The sequence below is a fragment of the Sceloporus undulatus genome, chromosome 4, assembly GCF_019175285.1.
Source record: "Sceloporus undulatus isolate JIND9_A2432 ecotype Alabama chromosome 4, SceUnd_v1.1, whole genome shotgun sequence".
Lineage (NCBI taxonomy): Eukaryota > Metazoa > Chordata > Lepidosauria > Squamata > Phrynosomatidae > Sceloporus > Sceloporus undulatus.
Window position 1 is genome coordinate 216,416,813 of NC_056525.1, and position 21,023 is coordinate 216,437,835.

At 44.8% G+C, this 21,023-nt stretch overlaps 1 protein-coding gene across 1 annotated transcript in view; it reads right to left on the reverse strand.

The window, feature by feature from the left end:
• The window catches only part of TMEM64 (transmembrane protein 64), a 37,922-nt gene extending 22,165 nt beyond the window's left edge, over positions 1–15,757 (reverse strand). Inside the window, exon 1 of the mRNA XM_042462676.1 lies at positions 14,753–15,757. Coding sequence (XP_042318610.1) covers positions 14,753–15,427 — 675 coding nt within the window. The 5' untranslated portion in view covers positions 15,428–15,757. The remainder of the gene's footprint in view (positions 1–14,752) is intronic.
• Between the last annotated feature and the right edge of the window lie 5,266 nt (positions 15,758–21,023).

Consider the following 21,023-nt stretch of genomic DNA (forward strand, 5'->3'; position numbering starts at 1 on the left):
CCCTGGCCTTGGGTTCAGCCCGCCCCTCGGCGACCCCTGCCATCTCCGGTCTGGGAGGCTCCGTCGACGCTGCCGGGGGCTTCGATCTAGGGATCTGTCGCCGACGTCCTTCATGAAAGGTGCGCAGGGCGGTTTCCCTGGGAACCGCCATATAATATTTGTCTGTCTCGGAGTCGTAAAACACATCAGGGTTGGTTGGACAAAGGTCCGATGTGTGCTTGGGTGACGGGCACGGGACCGGAGTTGGAGAGCGCCGAGCCTCATCTTCGGAGTTTTCCACAGGGATGACCAGGAGATCTGGGGAGCCTGGGGCTGTCACATTATCTAGCTGGATGCACTCTTCCCGGGGCCGGGAAGAGGATGATGAGGGCCGCACTGCAGGTACCGGTGTGCTGGGCACTCAACTTGGAGAACGGGATGGAGACCGGTGCTTTGAGCCTGAGGCATGACCTGACCCTTTGGAAGGCTTTGCCGGCGCCGGGGTTTCTCCGGACGTGCTGTCATGGGTCTTCTTTTTTCTTCCGGGCAACTGAAGTGGACTCGGGAGCAGTAGCCTTCCTCTTGGAGCTCTTAGGAGTCTCCGGAGGGGAAAAGGGGTTATCTTCCAGTTCCACTAGCGCCGACCTGGGAGTCTTGCCTCCGGAGCTAGAAGAGGCGTGGCTTGGTCCCGCAATTCCTGGTTCCACCGAGCCAGAAGCCGGGACAGGCGTTTCTTTATGTTTGGAAGCCTTTTTCGAAGAGTCACCTGGCCTCTTGGGTGGGACGGAACCTTCACGGCCAGAACCCGAGGTGGAGACTGTCTTCGTGGTCAAGGATGACTCCACCGGGGGAGCGGCAGCCGCCGCAGCCTCAGACTCCGACTTTTTGTGGGGGTGTTTAGAGGACCTGTCGGTGGTACTGGACCTGTCTGGGTCGCGGACCACTTGTCGGGGCTTGTCAGAGGATCTGGGCTTGTCCAGATCATGGGCACCCGAAGAAGGCTGAGAAGGAGCCGGGGGCGCGGAGACGGAGGTGGACGAGCTCTCCCGGGGTTTGGGGCCCAGTGGGACGGTCAAAGGTGACGGAGCCAACGCCGGGCGAGAGACCTCCCCTTGCACCTTACCGAGAGCTACTGCTGATGTCAAGCAAGACTCCCAATTTTTTCTTGCCTGGGACGTCATGGACCTGCAGAGCTGGCAAGCCTTCATATCATGGTCCTTTTCCAGGCAAAGTAAGCAGGAGGTGTGGGGGTCTTGAACAGTGAGCTTGCCCCCGCAGATGTCACACTTCTTGAATGGAGGCGACATTCCGAGGCGATAACGTAGTTAGACGGTCCGAGGTCGAGGTACAATGGGGAGAACAGACGAAGAATGGTCAACACAGTCCGAGGTCAGAGTACAATGAGGAGGTAACACGCAAGAATGGTCAAGAACGGTCCGAAGTCAATAGCCAGTGATCCGAATAGAAAGAGCAAAGCGAAGTTCCAACAGCAGCAAACGCGGCGGAAAGAAGGAACTGGGGAAAGAGTGGGAAGGCAGGGGCCTTATAACGGGTGGGCGGAGCTACCACCAAAAAGTTGCATTTTGTTGCAAAGTGTACTTTGCCCAGTGATTCCAGAAGTTTCCGACAGTACTGCGCAGGCGCAGTAAAACCCATTTGTATGATTCGCAGAGACCACGAAGAAGAAAGCATCCTTAAAATCTTGCCACAAAGCCTCACTCTGACTGCTTTAACTGGGCCATTGTAAGACATTCAAGTTAGATTACAAGTGTTACTTGGTTGTGAGTTATGGCTTGTCTTGCTGGAAGATGAACCTCTACTCCAGTTCCAGTCCTTTGCAGATGGAAACAACTATTCCTCCTGTATTTGGTTAAATCCACCTTGCCCTCAGTCCTAACCAGTTCCCCAGTGCCTGCAGAACAAACAATATTTCCACAAGATGATACTGCCCCCACCATGCTTCATGTGGAGCAGGTGCTCTCAGGGCAATAAGTATTAAAGTATTACCTTTGAATTACATGTGGCATTTTGATGCAAGGCCAATAAAATTCAATTTTGGTCTCATCAGACCAGACACATTTGCCCATATATTGTCAGTGTGTCCCATATCTATTTTGGCAACTTCAAAAGGACTTTGCTGTGGTTTTGTTTCTACAATGGCTTTGCTCTTGTGACTCTTCCGTAAAGCCTGCTTTGTGGAACATCTAGTTGGAAAGCTTTTCCCAGCTCACTGCAGATCAATCCAGATCCTTCTTTAGGCAGTGCTGTGCATATACAGTTGTCCCTCCATATTCGCTAGGGTTAAGGGAACAAGATCCCTGTGAATATGGAAAAACCACAAATAACAAAAACACCATGTTTTTCTCTGAGAGGACACCTCTCTAGGAATCTCTAGGTCTTCCAGTGCAACTCTGTGGTCAATGTCCAACATACACTGACCATAGAATGGCACAAGAGTAGCTACAAATGGTCTTTCAGTGCAACTTTTAGTTAAAGTTGACCACAGAGTTGCACTGGAGGACCTAGACAGTCCTAGAGAGATCATATTAATGAAATCCGTGAATAATAAAATCCGCAAATATCAAATCCGCAAATATGGAGGGATGACTGTACACTTTAAATTTTATAATGCATGCATCTGAGGAAGTAGGCTCAAGTCAATGAAAGCTTGATCCCAACTTCCATCTTTCAGTTAGTCTCAAAAGTGCTGAAAGATTCCTCTTCATTTAAATTGTATAGTAACACATTTAACAGTGCTCTGGAGGATTTCTAGACTTATACATGAGTGTATACAATATGATTAATGTGAGCTCATATGGCTGTGATGTAACATAGTGGTTTGAGTGCTGGACTATGACTCTGGAGACCAAGGTTCGATTCCCAGCTTGATCATGGAAACCCATTGGTTGACACTGGGCAAGTCACACTCTCACAGCCTCAGGGGAAGGCAATAGCAAACCTCCTCTGAACAAATCTTGCCAAGAAGACCCAATTATATGTTCACCTTATGGTTATCTAAGTCAGAACTAAGGCACACAACAGCAACAACAACAACAACACTCTATTCAACCACTTTTGGAGGCAATGGCTGCACCAGGATTGGTTTAGGCATGTCACAGCAAAGGGGATAAATATTGTGGCAGCCAAGAAGCACCAGATTATTTTTGTTTCTTTATCTGCTGCAACAATATTTGGTACCCTCACAGTATTGACCATCTTGCATACGTCAGGTTGTTATACTTACCAGGTAAATCCTTTTCAATTCCACACTGTAGTACAACAAAATGTTGAAAAGTCAAAGGGGGGGGGGGGGTCACTACCTCTATAAGGCACTGTATCTCACTCTGATTTTTGAAAAAACATTTTTTTTAAAAGCCTTTTATCTCCCTCCATCTTGTCTCCTTTATTAAGTTTAGATTGTACATCTTGGAGTTGGAAACATGGAATTTTACCTCTTTTCCCATCTTTTTCCTACTTTTCAGAACAAAGGACCTGGGACCTCCCACTATACAAATATAGCACTATACAGTCATCCCTCCCCATTTGCAGACTTCCCGTTCACGGTTTTACATTTCCACGGACAGCAAGCCAGGAAGGATAAAATGGTGAGCGTGCAAGGCTGCACACCACTATTAGACTCAATGGGGCTTGAATATCCACATTTTTTCTATTTCGCAGGAGGTCCAGAACAGATCCCCCACGAACAGAGAAGGATGACTCTATATCACTATAACAGCCACGGCAGTATCATATGAAATTCCAGGGCTTGCAGTTTGGATATGCACTAGATCCCTCTGACTGAAAATTCTAAATATCCTCTCCTAAACAGCTAATCTCTGGATTTTATAAATTACTGTAGCAACTGACCTAGAATACAGCAGGTATGGTATAATGGTCTGAATGTTAGACTAGCACTATGGGAAAACAAGATTCAAATCCTCATTCAGCCAAAGAAATCCACTTTGGATGAATCACACTCTCTGAGCCTTCAAGGAGGGGTGTAGTAAACCCACTCCAAATAAATCTTGCCAAAAAGGACTCTCATTACAGATTTGCCTTAGGGTAGCCATAAGTCAGAAAAAATTTGAAGGCACACAACAACAACATAGTGTAATAACTGTGTAGTGTAAATGGGCCCTTGGACAGAAATTGAAGAAGTTTGTTGTTGTTAACAGCCCTCAAGTCAGCCCTTACTCATGGTGACCCTGTGGATGAGACATCTCCAAGCTCCTATGTCCTCCACTGCTCAGGTCCTGTAGATTCAGGCCCATGGCCTTCCTGACTGAGTCTATCCATTTTGCATACAGTCTTCCTCTCTTTCTACTGCCTTCTACCTTCTCTAGTATCATTGTCTTTTCTAATGAGTCATGCCTTCTCATGATGTGGCAAAATAAGACGGCCTCAGTTTGTCATCTTGGCTACCAGGGAGAGTTCCCGATTAATCTGTTCAAGGACCATCTGTTTGTCTTTTCGGCTGTCCACAGTATCCACAGTACTCTTCTCTAGCATCGTATCTGAACTGAGTTGATTTTCTTTTCATTGGTTTTTCTCACTGTCTAGCCTTCACATCCATATGCAGTGGTGGGAAATACAATGGGTTGGACGATTCTAACTTCAGTGCTCAGTTGTTTATCTTTATACTTTAGGATCTTATAAAGTTACTACTGACTTACAATATATAGTGGGTCTGCTGTAACAGCAGGCTAGAATTTTCTGCAAATATGAGTGTTTGCCCTGCCCCATCAACTATAATGGGGCTTGAGAATGCATATGTGCTTAAGTGCACTGATAAGCAGTATAGAAATCTACTTGCTATTATGCTGCTGTTTTTACCATGTGCTTTCAAGTCGTTTTCATCTTATGGCAATACTAAGGCGAGCCTACCCCAGAGTTTGCTTGGCAAGAGAGAGGGTTTGCCTTTGCCTTTTTCTGTGGCTGAAAGAGTGTGACTTGCTCAAGGTCACTCTTGTTGGTAAACCGGGGGGGGGGATTCTTTGGTATTCGTAGTTTGTGTGCACAAAAAATAAGAGGAAGAAAAAAGGAATGTACTATTGTATCTCAAAGACAGAAAATATTTTTCAAGCTGCCTTATCTGACTTGGCATGTGAGCTTTCAGCCAAATCACAATGTCTCATACTATCTGTGTCACAAATGTATTAGACAGTGGAAGAGTCAAAGAATGTCTTTCCCACTGGAGTTATTTTTCCTGGTTTCTAGTGAAATGTTTGCAGCTAGGAACAGTAGCTTCCAAAAATGCTTCAAATTCATTGCTTCTCAGTATGAAGCGCAAAATTAAGTAAGTAAATAAATAAAAATGCTCAAGGACACAACAGTACAGTTAGTTACTTTCAGGACTTTTTGTCTTCTCCTGGGCCATGTACTTAGCACAGTTGAAAAACATCAATGGCTTTTTAAAACAAAAAAAGAAAAGGAGTTTTAATTTTTAAAAAATTAAGTTGTGTTTCAATTATGTCTCAAAAAACAGCATTGCTTACCATGGAATCTACATTTAATGGAAATTGATCAAACCCAATCCTGTTCAGGTATATTCAGAAGGATGCCCAATCGATCTGGAAACCTTGCCCTATGAGGAACGACTCAGGGAGCTGGGGATGTTTAGCCTGGAGAAAAGAAGGTTAAGAGGTGATATGATAGCCCTGTTTAAATATTTGAAAGGATGTCATATTGAGGAGGGAGCAAGCTTGTTTTCTGCTGCTCCAGAGAACAGGACCCGGAACAATGGATGCAAGCTACAAGAAAAGAGATTCCACCTCAACATTAGGAAGAACTTCCTGACAGTAAGGGCTGTTCAACAGTGGAACACACTCCCTCGGAGTGTAGTGGAGTCTCCTTCCTTGGAGGTCTTTAAGCAGAGGCTAGATGGCCATCTATTGGGGATGCTTTGATTGGATTTCCTGCATGGCAGGGGGGTGGACTGGATGGCCCTTGCGGTCTCTTCCAACTTTATGATTCTATGATTTCAATGATGATTATACCCCAATGAACAGGTATAATAGTCTCAAACTACATCTTTGTCCCTTTCACCACAGACTGAATCCCTGTTTTTTGTTTGTTTGTTTTTTGGTAAAAAGAAGCAATGAGACACTTCTAACTTTTGAGATCAAGCATTACAATAAAACCCAGTAAGTCACCTCCTACTGCATCCAGAACTGTCATTACAGATACTAGTCTACAGGAAACACCATCCTTGATCTTACCAGAAACATCCACTGCTTTTTATGCTATCTAACCACATGACTTCTGTAAGTGATGCAGCTTTCAAGTACTGGAAATCTGTAACTCTACATTCCAAATCAATCTGTGTTTGACTGCATGCAGGTACAGTGAGCCATCCGCATTTACTGGCATTAGGGGCAAAGCACTCCCATGAAAGTGGAAAAACTGCAAATAAAATATCATTATTTTGTTTACCTAAGGAAACACTGCTCTAGGAATCTGTAGGTCCTCCAGTGTAAATCTATGGTCAACATTTGACAGAAGAAGTTGACCAAAGAATCATGCTGGAGGACCTACAAATCCCTTGAGAAGTGCTTTCTCTAAGAATCTCTAAGTCCTCCAGTGCATCTTTGTGGTCAACATCTGGCAGAGTTGCACAGGAGAACCTAGAAATTCCTAAAGAGAACATATTAATCAAATCTGCAAATAATCAAAGCCACAAATGAAGAGGGATTAACTGAACACTGTTAATTATGTTCAGTTACTGCCACCACATTCTGCAGTGTTCTTCGTATGTGCAAAGTAATCTTTTATATGTTTATTCTGAAGCAAGTCTCACTGCTTTTGCTGAGATTTATTCCCTTGTACATGTGCATATGACTGCAGCTTTACCCTGAAACATACTTGTATTTGAGAATTAGACCAACTGAATACAGTGGGATTTAATTCTTAAAGCAAGGAGTTATACTGCTAGGCTTCCTGTGTAATCTCACTTAGCATTTTCTACGTCTGTACAGAGAAACAACAATAAAAATCAATTAGTTTCATAATTGCACATTTCCCCTCCAGCAGTTATAGTTCGGCATTACTCTTACAAGCTGCATGATAAATAAAAGCAAAACATAGCTGTAACTAATGTAAATGCTACAATTAGTTGCAAACCAACATTTTAAATTGTATGAATACTTTTTCAGGGAGGTTGTAAATTATTTTTTAAAGGAACATTGACTTCATAATGGTGTGAACATGCCTTTTTTATGGTGATTTAAGACAATTCATTCTGGCTCTTGTGGATATAAACGTGGCAGTGTACACAATGTTTTCTCCTATACTGAGATTTCTCTCTGTGAAAGAAAGAAAAAAAATCTTCAGCAGCATTCTACATGGAGACTAGCACACTGCACTGCAGAATCATGCTTTAGAAATAGTCTAAAGGCAACAAACCAAAGGTCTAAATTCTAAGTGCTTAACAGGTCTGCCTCTCACAGCTATGAGCCTAGTTTATGGCTGCAATTCTAAACATAGTTACCAGGGATTATGTCCCAGTGAACTTTATGTCCAAGTAAACTAGTTTAACATTCCGTGGCATGAATATTCAATATCTTTCCCCAAAACCAAAACCTCCCAAGTATTTTTATTTCAGTAAATCACTGTTAATTAATTCTGAAAGAAAACCTTTCTTTTATTTAATACTAGCAGTATAAGAAGTAATGGGTCACTCTTTAATTTTTCCCCGTGTTTTCAAGTTAACTGACACCAGCATATAAAACAATAAAATCCCAAGTCGATTTTGGAGCATCAGTTTGGCCAAAAACTATTTTGTATGGCCAAAAAGACAAACAAATGGATCCTAGAATAGATCAAACCTAAACTCTCGCCAGAAGACAAGATGATGAAAGTGAGACTGTCACATTCTGGCCACATCTTGAAACGGCAGGACTCATTAGAAAAGACAACAATGCTAGGTAATGTAGAAAATAACAGAAAAAGAGAAAGACCACTAGATTCACTCAGGGATGTCACAGGCCTGAATTCACAGGATCTAAACAGAACAGCAGAACACAGGAGAACTGGAGATGTCTCATCCACAGAGTCACAATGAGTTGGGGTCGACTTGAGGGTAGGTATTCCATGTATTTTCTGCAATTGTTATATTCTTTTTGAAGCGGCTTCAAAGTATTTTACAAAGAATGTGTACTCCAAAACAAAAAAAATAAAAAGATAGGTCTTAAAAATATATGAATTACTACACATGCCAAAAGTAACATTATCACATTGATACTCAAAAGGTAAAAATGCAAAAGATTGAACTACAGAGGTCTAATTGAAGTATATAATGCAAACATTCCTATTCTCAAGCAAATGTCTTCAAACTGCTTTTCCATAATTTTGCTAAAGATGTGATTTAATAATTTCCAAGATGTTCATCCTTTTATATCTTGGAAAATATTGGCATTACAGTACTAGAATTGATTATTATCCCTTAGAAGTAACTCTATTATATTTTTATCCTCTGAGTTCTGCACTCTGCTGCACATGCACCCAGATACACACATTAACTTTCAAATTATTTGTTATAACTTCATTAACTTTTTTGTGAGTGCTTAAAAATGCCAATTGCCAAGAAGATAAAAGCTGCAGTTGTACTAAACACACTGTATGGCTTAAACAATAACAGTCTCATAGCCCTGAGAAAGCCGTTTACCAATAAACAGTTCTCAAGGATGTAAATATTCTAAAGGCACCAGATCCCCTCTGATCCAGAAGATAAGCAGGGTCCATTCTGGTGGTGCTTGGATGGGGGACCACCACAAATATCAGGTGCTGTAGGCAATATTTCAGAGGAAGGACCTAGCAAAGTCATCTCTGATTATTTATGTAAAATTCATGAAGTTGCCATACGTCGACAGGCCACTTGAAGGCACATGCACACAAAAGTCTGGGAGAACATTATCTGTCTACACCAAGATCCCGTTGAGATCAGAAACAACAAAATACTCAGCTGGTATAAGTGCAGAAACCGAAAAAAACTGAAGTAGCCAGACTGGGGGATGGGGATGTAATGGGTTGGGGTGTTACAGACCTCTGGAGAAATTTGCCTAAGATGATTTCTGACAGCTCCTTATGCACGCCACTAAAATACATAACTCTAGCACAAACCTTAAAGTTTCACAACCATAATGCCGCAACAGGACCTTGTCCTGATAAGCATAGGTGTATAAGCCGATTCCTATAAGACTGCCTTTCTTTCTACGTAGTTGGACAATTTAAATGTTCTTCCAGCTCCACAGAAGCCATTTAAGAAGCTGCTGCTATAGGATGACAATCTTAGAGGGCACCACAGAATCAAGATCAATGCAAACTGAAAACTGTGTAACTTCAGCAACACCATTATTAAGGCCCAACTTATGAACTCAGGGTGTACTTCTACATCTTTACCATTAAGTAAATCCCACTGAATCCAGTGTTCTTCAAAACTGATCTAAAGAACAGCGAATTCTCAAGACACATTTCTTTGGGTTTTGACACTTGTTGTCCTTTCATTCCACTATTTTTTGGGGGGAGGGGTAGTTTGTATCTATTTCATGGATTTGCTTTAGGACTCTTAAAAAAATTAAAAACTGCATCATAGTTTGCTGAGATAATCCTATAGTCTGAAAGACAAATTTCCTTCTCTTTGATTTACATGTAATTGTAGTGCTACAGTACATCCGTTAAATGGACACTTTTGCAGTGTTAATACCATAACCCCAACGGGAAGGCGGAATTAATATAAGAAAGGAGAAAAACTGACCTTCAAACTACTGCACCACCTAGATAAACAACATCCCAGTTTTAAAAAAAGTTGGAGGAACCCAAGTGTAGACCCAATAAATAACTACAAACAGCACCACAAAACAATGGATCCAGTAGACAGAGGCAATAACAAACAACAGAACCAAGCAAAACACAATGTGCTATATCTTGAGAACTCACCCTTCTATAAACCAATTTGGAAAATCCCTTGATTTCTCTAAAAAAAATCTTCAGTTACAAAGCAAGAGTATTATTTCACTGATGTACTATACAGTCGAGCCTTGACATTCACGGGAGTTAGGGGCACAAGACCCCCTCAAAAATCAAAATTCACAAATAAAGCGGGGGCAAGAGCAGTGAGTACCCTTCTGAAGCCTCAAACAGCTCTAACAAGCTCTCAGAGGCCCTGGAAGGGCAAGGGAGCACACATTTGTGGCTCCTTCCTTCCCTTCCAACTTGGCTTCAGGGAGCTCCAGAAAGCTCTCTGAAGCCTTGCAATGGCAGAAAGAGGGTGTTGTTCACTTTCCCCAAACCCTTTCCCAAGGCAGAGAGCAGCTTGAGGAAAGAGACAGCTTTCCTTCCTGGAAAGGGGCAGGATTGGCGCTTGCATCCTTCCTCCCTCCCGGGCTTTTTCCCTCCCTGGGGAAAAGCCCAGGAGGGATGAGGAGTGTGTGTACAGTAGCCCTGACCTCGCGAATAATCGAAACTGTGAGTGTCAAAGCTGCAAACCAACATTCCAGATTCCTGACACATTTGTCCCATCTAGAAAAGCCCTCAGGAGCACTTAAAATAAGTTGCCCAATTTTCAGTTCCAACTAATTTTATGTCACTAATGTGCACAAACTAGATATGTATAGGATGGCACTTTTACAGCATACCAAAAATGCATCAAAAATGAATCAGCGTTTTAAAACATATGAAATCCCCTCCCCATAGTTTCTTCTTTATTAATTAATGGTTATGGTTTCATTAAGATTTAATGAAACTGAATTCCCCCCCCCCTCAAATTCTTTGGACAATGGGGAAAGGAAAACACCACAGTTCCTCAAGAAGCTCCCTTAATTTCTGAATGTTCGCAAGACAAAAAAAAAAGATACCGCTATGGTTTCCCAGAAAAATTATAACTCTGCATAACAACCAGTCATTTACATGCAGACACAGGTTTTCAATTAATTCATACAATCAGAATTTGAATATCAAAGGGCCAGACAAAGTTAACTGTAGGATCACTCCTGTGATCTGAAAGCAAAACACAGATGGAGAAATAGTCTGCCAAGAGCCAAAACCAACACAGCACTACCTGCATCTTTCTTATTTCAGAATTAATTAATGCTTCCCTTCAAAGAGACACAGAAATCCAAGGTCACATAAATCCAAAGGAGGATATTATTCCTGCTTCCCTGAATCTTCATTTCTTTTTAATAAGCAGAAACAAACTTGGGATAGAATCTGATGCAAGAGTCTCCTGAATGAGAACTATACTTTGAAAGCTCCCTGTAAGGAATTCAAAGTTATGTGGAATTTTAAAAACCACCTTTTGGAAAAGCTGTGGGAGAGAGCCAGCAGGAATAACCTTTCAAGTATGTGGCCCTTAGTGTATAAGTCCACCTCAACAGCTTATCTGAAGACAACATAAAGCCTGTGATGGTCTTCAGAAGCAGAAAGCCAGAAGGAGGGCACAATTACTTAACCTTTTCCCTGCCTATTTCCCCACATGAATAGCAGTCCTATACACCATTTGTCCTAGAAGCAAGCTTCTATTGAGTATTGCTTACTCTCTAGTAAAGGCATTTAGGACTGCAGCCTAAAAAAATATGCCCAAGTAACAGCGTGGTGTAATAGTTTGAGTGCTGGATTAGGACACTGGGAGGGTTCAAATCCCGGCTCAGCAATGGAAACCCAGCAACCCCCCTCTGAACAAGTCTTGCCAAGAAAACCCCATAAAAGCTTTAGGGGTGCCATAACTCAGAAACAACTTGAAGGCACACAACAACAACTTTCCCCTTGCATGCAGTTTTAAAAGAAACATTTCCCCCGAGGTTGGGTGTGTGTGTGTGTGTGTGTGTGTGTGTGTGTGTGTGTTGCTGAAGCAGAGATCTGGGCAATGGAAAATGTATCCTCCTTTCCACCTGTGTCTCCATTTTGAAAACCTTTCCGCAATTTAAATACTAGGCAACCATTACATGCATTTTTATGTAGCATCTGGTCCCTATTGATCTTTCCTTTTTAACTACTGTAGTTCTCATGTGACATATGCTTCATAACCCACATTTCCATGGTAAACTTTAAAACCACTCCCCTGGAGGGGAGAAGGAAGGGGGAAACCCATTCTGAACCAGTCCTTGGGTGGCTCTGGCTCTGCATGCCATAGGCTTCAATTATTTACATTGACTGGGTCTCTAATTTTGTGGTTGTGTGCCTTAAAGTCATTCCCATCTTATGGGGACTCTAAGGCAAGCCTATCCTGGAGTTCTCTTCGCATGTTTTCTTCAGAGGGGGGTTTGCCATTGCCTTCCTCTAAGGATGAGAGAGTGTGACTTGCCCAAAGTCACTCAGTGGGTTTCCATGACTGAGTTGGCATTCAAATTCTGGTCCCCCGGTGTCCTAGTCCAAGGCTCAAACCACTACACCAAACTGGCTCTCTATAATCAATAGTTGTCAAATTAACAATCTGTAAACTGCTCTGAGAGCCAGTATGGTGTAGTGACTTGAGCACTGGACTATGACTGGAGATCAGGGTTAGACCCAGCTCAGTCATGTAAACTCACTGTGAAACTTTGGTCAAGTCACACTTTCTCAGCCTCAGAGGCTGGTGACAATGGCAAAGCCCCTCTGAAGAAATCTTGCCAAGAAAATCCAGATAGGACCGCTTTAGGATTGCCATAAGTCAGAAAGCACTTAAAGGCACACAGCAACAACAAAGCCGCTCTTGAGAACATGTGTGGCTGAGGAACAGTGTATAAATACTAATACAATTGAACTGCGCCAGGATGAATACAGGACCAATTAAGCACTGCTTCGCACTCTGGACTGCCCTGGCACCACTGCCAAGTGAGCAGATGTCCTCCTTTTCTAGGACATGTCCTATATTTAAGCCTTTTGTCCAGGAGGAATTCCAAAATGTCCTCCATTTTGAGCATGACAAGGAAGCATGAATGAGCGTACATTTTGTAACTGTCATCCGTTTTTTTCTTGAATATCCTACATTTTGGTGGTTTGGACATCCGATCGCCCTGCTCTGGCTCTTCATGCCACAATTTCCAATCATTCACATTGCCTGGGTCTATAATTGAGAGCCAGTGTTGCTGGACTAGCACACTGGGAGACCAGGTTTCGAATTCCAACTCGGCCACGGAAACCCACTGGGTGACCTTGAGCAAGCCACACTCTCTCAGCCTCAGGATGGCAATGGCAAATGCCCTCTTAAGAAATCTTGAAAAGAAAACACCATGATAGGGTCACTATAAGTCAGAAACGGCTTGAAGGGACAAAACAACAACAACAAAAGCAGTTAAAAGCATATGAAGAAGGCTATGTTTCACATGAGGAAGAGAAAGGTGTCTCAGTGGGTTGGTGGCATTCCTGAAAGTGAAAGGCAGCATGGCATAGTGGTTTGAGTGCAGGGTGACCATGCAGCCTCCTTTTCCAGGACGGGTCCTACATTACAACCTTCTGTCTAGGAGGAATTTCACAACACCCTCCATTTTGAGCAGGCACTCCTTAGGCAGCCTCATAGTAGCCCTGGGGAAGCCACTTACCAATGAACAATTCTCAAAAGACCGAGATACCCTAAAGGCACCAGTTCCCTTCTGATCTTGGAAACTAAGCAAGGTCTGCTGTTAGTACTTGGATAAGGGGCCACGATAAATACCAGGTGGTGTAGGCTCTATTTCAGAGGAAGGAACCGGCAGAACCACCTATTCCTAGCCTAAGAAAACCCTATGAAATTCATGGGGTCACCATATGTCAACAGGTGACTTGAAGGCACAGGCACACAAAAGGCTGGGGGAACATTACCTCTCAGCACCAAGGCCCTGTTGCGAGCAGAGGAAACATAATGCTCAGTTGGTACAACTGAGGGAAACTGTGAGGAGAACTGAGGCACCCAGAAGGGGAAGAGGAGGGGGACTCCTGGGGAAAGGCCTGCCACTAAAATACACAGCCTCTAGCACAAACCTTAAGGAGGCACCATAAAGCTGCAACAAGCCCCTGTCCTGAGACACATAAGTGCATGTATGGGCCAATGCCAAAGAAACTAAGAAGCATGGATTTGTGTTTACATTATTGGTTTTAACTCATGGGTCCAAAACACACTGCAGGAATAACCCAGTTCAAGACTGCTTTAACTGCCCTGTTTCAATGCTAGCGAAATCTGAGAACTGTAGTTTTGTGAGACATTTAGCCTTCTCTGCCAGAGAGAGCTCTGGTGCCACAATGAACTACAATTCCCAAGATTTCCTAGCACTGAGCCAGGGCAGTTAAAGCGGTCTCAGGCAGGGATGTAGCGGGGGGGGGGGGTCCAGACCCCCCCTTCCATTAGAAAAATGAATGGTGTGTGCTGCTGTGCTGCCGCACTCAAGCCCCATTATAATGGTGGCACTTAGTCTGGACCCCCCCCCTTCCTAAAATCCTAGCTACGTCCCTGTCTCAGGGGGATTATTTTGAGCCTCATTTTGCAATGTCCTACATCTTTCCTGCACCAGAAGCCCTGCTGGCACTGTGGAAACTCAAATGAAATCCTGGCTAGCAACACTTCCTCAGGTGTTGTTTTGTGAGACATTTAGCCTTCTCTCCCAGAGAGAGCTCTGGCGCCAGAGCAAACTACAGCTCCCAGGATCAGCCTAGCACTGAGCCAGGGTCAGGTAAATCGGTCTCGGGGGGATTATTTTGAGCCTCATCTTGCAGCGTCCTACCTCCTTCCTGCCCCAGAACGCAGGGGCCACTGAAGCCCAAAGGCTCCCCAAAGGCCACCCATCCATCCATCCCTCCCGACCCTCCCCGTTTCCCCGGCGCCACTCACGGAGAAGAGGGCGTTCTGGAGGCCGAAGGGGATCGGGGTGAGCCTGGCCAGGGCCACCACCTTGAGCCCGCCGCCCCCTTCCACCACCCGGATGACGGCGCCCAGCTTCTGGCTGCCCTGGATCCACCGGGCCAGGACCCATCGGGCCAGCAGCCTCTTGCAGGCCAGGTGCGAGACGAAGGTGCCGACGAGGACGCCGAGGACCATCAGGCCCATGCCCAGGACGAAGCCGTAGAGGTAGCCGGCGGCCACGTTGAGCAGGATGTAGCCCCAGCCGCAGGGGAAGGAGACCACGATGAAGCCCACCGTGAAGAGCGCCGCGCCGGCCACGCCGTCCAGGCCCTCGGCCCACAGCATCCATCCGCGGAGCGAGTGTCGCGCCAGGGCCAGGGAGCCGAAGCAGAGGGCGGCCGCCATGGAGGCGCAGAGGCAGCCCTTGCACCAGCAGCAGCAGCAGCACCGCCACGTCCGCCCTTCGGCGGGCAGCTGCCACAGGAGCAGCTCCACCGCCCGCTCGGGGCCCTGGGGGCGGGCGCCGGGACACACAGGGGACCCCGCTTCGGGCCCTTCGACGCCGACGCCGCTGTGACGGGAGCCCCGGGCCACGAGGGCGGCGGCGGCGTGCTTGGCGGCCCGGGAGAGCAGCTGCACCGCGGCGGCCCCCGAACTCCACATCGAGCAGCAGCAGCAGCAGGAGGAGGAGGAGGAGGAGGCTGCTGCTTCTAAGGCGGAGGGCGGTGGGCGGAGGCCATGGCGGCGGCGGCGGCGGCGGCGGCTGCTCCTGTCTGGCTCAGCGTTAGCGGCCTTCCTACATTAGGCTGAGGAGCGGAGACCTCAGTGGGAGCCCAGGTCCAGGCCTCAGGGCGGGAGAACAACAGCAGAAGGAGAAGGAGACACCGCCGCCCCGGCAGAGGAGCCCCATTCCTCAGCGCCCTTCCTCTCTCCCGCCAAGGCCCCGGTTTGTGTCTGGGAGGCTGGCTAAGCAGAGCCGCCCCTGGCAGAGGCCTAAGGGGAGGGGCTAGAAAGGGGTGGGGCTAGAAAGGGGCGGGGCTAGAAAGGGGAGGGGCTAGAAAGGGGAGGGGCGACGGCGGCAAACGGCCCGCCCCTGGAGGCTAACGGTTTTTCTCCTCCGCTTCGCCTCAGTCGCTTCTCTATAGCTTTCTGACAAGAAAACAGTGGTGTTTATCAGACGAGCTCTTAAAGAGGTACTATTCCAGTGTGACTCCTCTAGCTGCCTCCTGTTGCATGCTGGGATTGGCAGTTTTAAGGAGGGGTATTTAGAATTCTCAGGCAGAGAAGTTCAGCTCCTTAAAACTGCCAATCCCAGCATGCAACAGGAGGCTGCTAGAGGAGTCACACTGGAATAGTACCTCTTTAAGAGCATAGTGTGATAAACATCTAAGAATGGGGAGGGCATCTATGAGAGAATTAGAACAATCCTAAAATGTGAAGACATATAAACTGAGCACGAAAGTTAGAATCATACAAGCCATTGTATTCTCTGTTACCATGTATGGATGTGAGAGCTGGACAGTTAAAGCAGATAGGAAGAGAATGGATTCATTTGAAATGTGTTGTTGGAGAAGAGTGCTGAGGTTACCATGGACAGCCAAGAAGTCAAACAAATGCGTTCTAGAGCAGATCAAACCAGAAATCTCTCTGGAAGCCAAGATGACTAGCCTGAGCCTGCCATACTTTGGCCACATCATGAGGAGGCACAACTCACTGGAAAAAAATAATGCTAGGAAAGGTAGAGGGAAGTAGAAAGAGAAGAAGGCCACATACTAGATGGATGGACTCTATTAAGGAGGTTATGGGTATCTCCAGGTCTTCCAGTGCAACTCTGTGATCAACATCTGCCAGAAGTTGATCATAGGAGACTATCACATGGGGGAAATACAGGTGATTATCACGGTGAAGATTTTCATACACATCTCGATCTGAGAGGACTTATCCCATTAAATTCCACGAATGGCTTGTTGCTGGAGCATTCCTGGTTCTCCTCAGGATAAGTCCTCTTAGATCGTGATGTCATCTGAATTTTTTTTGCTGCGATCTTGCGACTTTCCCAGGAAAATGCCTTTTTAATCACCTGATTTTCCCCATTCTTTGATGGTCTTCAAAGAATTATGCTGGAGGACCTACAAATGCCTAGAGAAGTGTTTTCTCTAGGAACCTTTAGGTTCTCCAGAACAACTCTATGATCAACCTCTGGCAAGAGACTCCTAGAGAGCATATTAATCAAAAACGCCAATAGTCAAATCCACAAAAGTAAAATCCGCAAATGTGGAGTGCCGACTGTATAAATGTGTGTGGATATGTTTGTGTGTGTATCAGATAGTGTTTATATACACAGATATTGTTTATATATACACACCCAGTCTGTAGGTGCCAAGAGGACTTGGGGGCAACTACAGCTCCTGCAGCGTGTATATGCCACTTCTCATGTTCTTGGGTGATTTGTGAATATACTGAATACAAGCATATAAGAGCTCCTTCACACATTGTAATAACAGAAATTTAATATCAGGCTGTGATACTAAACAGAGAGATCTATTACAGTCATTTATTTGAAGACTGGTTTACAAGCAAGACACTCAACCCTCAGTTAAATCTGACACTTTAAAGTAAACTAGATGTGGCCTTCTCTAGGGATTACTTAAAGACCAAAGCAACTGTATGGGCTCCTTGGTCATCAGGGCATTGATACATGGAAGAAGGAAGTGACCCAGAGGTGGGAATCATGCAGCCCTCCAGGGAGGTTATTCAACTGCAAGTCCCAGCAGCCCTAGTTGGCATAGTAATAGTAAGGTATATGGAGACTTGTAATCTAAAAATCTCTGGAGAGCATCATGATCCTCACCTTGATATAACCTATGTAACTTTTTCCTCTTTGGTGTTTTGCAGACTGTCCAATCTCAGAAGCTGCTATTTTAAACTTCAGTAGAACTATCATTGATTGTACTGTACTTTTTTTGACTTTGTGGAATTTGACCTCACAGTTTAATTATTTTCCTCATGCTCCTCCCACATGTGCTTCCAGATTTGCAAGCCTGCCAAGACAGGATAACACTTTCTGCATCTGAAGAAGTGGATTTTCAGTCACGTTGCAAAACCTTACATGCTGTAATATATTACCTAATCTTTTAAGGTTGTATTTGTGGGGTAACAGACAAATACAGCAACAGTTGTGCACGTTACACCTGAAATTCCTCTGTGTTTGGTTGTATAAAGGAAAGATCGTGGTGGGGGGAGAAAGCTGGTCTCAGTAGTGCAGTTGTGACCAGCTTTGGAGGAATTGTGCTTTCTTTGATTTTTGTTTTTACTGTGTTTGTTTGTTTTTAAAGTAAGAACATCTTGGCAGATCTCACCTGTCCTGTATGGTTTGATCCTAGGACAGGATGACAATCTGTCCTTCTCACTTACTGAAACTCCAGTTCATTACTGACCTTGGAAAAAGGAAGTGTACATTTATGGAGGAGAAGGATTTGCCTCCACTCCCACACTATTCCATGATACTGTCTGCTGTACACTGTAATTTCCTTTTTACTGTAGGGTGAATTAGTAAATTGTCTGGAGATGGAACTTAATAGCCATTGCTAGGCAAGCTGATATTAGATTAGCATCACTGCAATATTTGGGTGTGTTGTGCCTGTCTCAGGGTAAGAAATTAAACTAGATGACTAAACAAGTTGATTCTCTTACACAGTGGGCCCTTGGTATCTGCTGGAGTTTGGTTCAGGACCCTCTGTGGATGCTCAAGTCCCATCATATACAATAGTGTAGTAAAATGATGTCCCTTATATAAAATGGAAAAAATGAAAGTTTTTGCAATTTTTATATGTTTAAAAGCCATGAAAGCTTGCATCTGTGGATAAAGAATCTGTGGATACTGAGGGCTGACTGTCTTCGAATAGTTTGTTGGATTGTATTTTAACTTTTTTATCATCAGTTTTTTAGGCCCCTCTTGTTTTTATCTTGTTGAAAGCCACTTGGGATCCCACGTCCAGAGAAAGGTGGGAAGATAGGTAGGTAGGTAGGTAGGTGATAGATAGATAGATAGATAGATAGATAGATAGATAGATAGATAGATAGATAGATAGATAGAAAGATATTTTATGTGAGGAAACTTCGCCACCAGAGAAATGTGTTTTGTGATGTAGGCAGTTCTATCCCCCCTTCAATTTATATGGGGATGGGGAAAATCAGAGTGCATATAATAGATTCTGCCAACAGTATGTCTCTCGGTAACAGTAAATGGCACAATATGCTATCCACACACAACACTGCACACAGAAACACTGAATCAAAATTCAAAACTGATTTATAAAGAGGAGAGTGGTACTGTTACTTGGAAGTAAGTCATGCTGAATTTAGCTGAGCCACAAACTCCAAATCATAGAATCATAGAATCGTAGAGTTGGAAGAGACCACTAGGGCCATCCAGTCCAACCCCCTGCCATGCAGGAAATCCAAATCAAAGCATCCCTGACAGATGGCCATCCAGCCTCTGTTTAAAGACCTCCAAGGAAGGAGACTCTATCACCCTCCGAGGGAGTGCATTCCACTGTCGAACAGCCCTTACTGTCAGGAAGTTCCTCCTAATGTTGAGGTGGAATCTCTTTTCCTGTAGCTTGCATCCATTGTTCCGGGTCCTGTTCTCTGGAGCAGCAGAAAACAAGCTTGCTCCCTCCTCAATATGACATCCTTTCAAATATTTAAACAGGGCTATCATATCACCTCTTAACCTTCTTTTCTCCAGGCTAAACATCCCCAGCTCCCTAAGTCGTTCCTCATAGGGCATGGTTTCCAGACCCTTCACCATTTTTGTCGCCCTCCTTTGGACACGCTCCAGTTTCTCAATGTCCTCTCTGAATTGTGGTGCCCAGAACTGGACACAATATTCTAGGTGGGGCCTGACCAGAGCAGAATACAGTGGCACTATTACTACTCTTGATCTAGACACTATACTTCTATTGATGCAGCCTAAAATAGCATTGGCCTTTTTAGCTGCCGCATCACACTGTTCACTCATGTTCAACTTGTGGTCTACTTGGACTCCTAGATCCCTTTCACACGTAGTTTCCTTCAGCCAGGTGTCACCCATCCTATATCTGTGCATTTTATTTTTCCGCCCTAAGTGCAATACCTTACATTTCTCCGTGTTGAATTTCACTCTGATTAATTGAAGACATTCCTTATATTATGGTACCTGTGTCTCTGATAAATCACTGTCCGCGTTTTTGCCTTTTGGGAACGTCTTGAAATGTTGTTAATGTGAATTTCTGGAGTTGCTATTCATCAGAATCTCTATAAATTAAATCTCTGAGAGGGGAAAGTGATGGTTAATTACAATTCTAGTACCCAAGCAAATAAATGTGTGCAGGTGAACTCTATGGCTGCAGTTCTTTGCATATATATTTTGGGAGAGCTTCCTGCAGCTGCACAGTTTTTATTCAGTGCATAGCCTGCAGTGCTGTTCCAGAATTACATGTATTTCCAAGCACCTTTCAGTGCTAAATACTGACACACATTGTTGTTATAAGATAAGCTTAGTGGTGATAAAATGATAAAGCAAATATTACACGGTAATGCAGTGGCATCACTAGGATTGGTGTCACCCCAGTGCGGTAACTCATGTTGTCACTCCCAGGCAGGCAGCCACCCAAAGGGAGACAACATAGGGAGGGAGTGGGAGGGAGCAGCAGGCAAGAAGGAAGGAGTGCTCACTGTCCACCATCTCCCTCCTGACCAACTTGCCACCCTACCCGTCCTGCCCAAGCTGCTTGACACATCACTGAGGCTGCTGGAGTGGGGTGCTGCTGCCAACCAGTAGCCCCTTCCAGGCCCTATGAAGAGAGTCTTAGGGATCTGGCTATGTTTAGCCTGGAGGCTACCACTAGTAGGCAGATGGCAAGCAGAGGGGGCAATCGAGAGCGCCTTGGGGTGGTCAGTGAGCGACTGCCCAACTGGATGTCACCCCCCTTTGTGGTGTCACCTGGTGCAGTCCACATTTCCTGCACCCGCTTGCAATACCTCTGTACAAAAAAAAATCATGCCAGTCCTTTCACTGATGGGGTCCAACATCTCCTCACAGGCAGTGGTAGGAGTTGACCCCCAAGCTAATTCCTATCCAGACTATACCTGACAGGCAATCAAATTCCCCATCGTTGAGTATATGAGGCATCTGGGTAGGAGTGAACCCACCCAGTCAAGGCTGATGGATGATGGGCTCCCAAGAATTATACAGAGCAGACACAAGCAAAGAAAA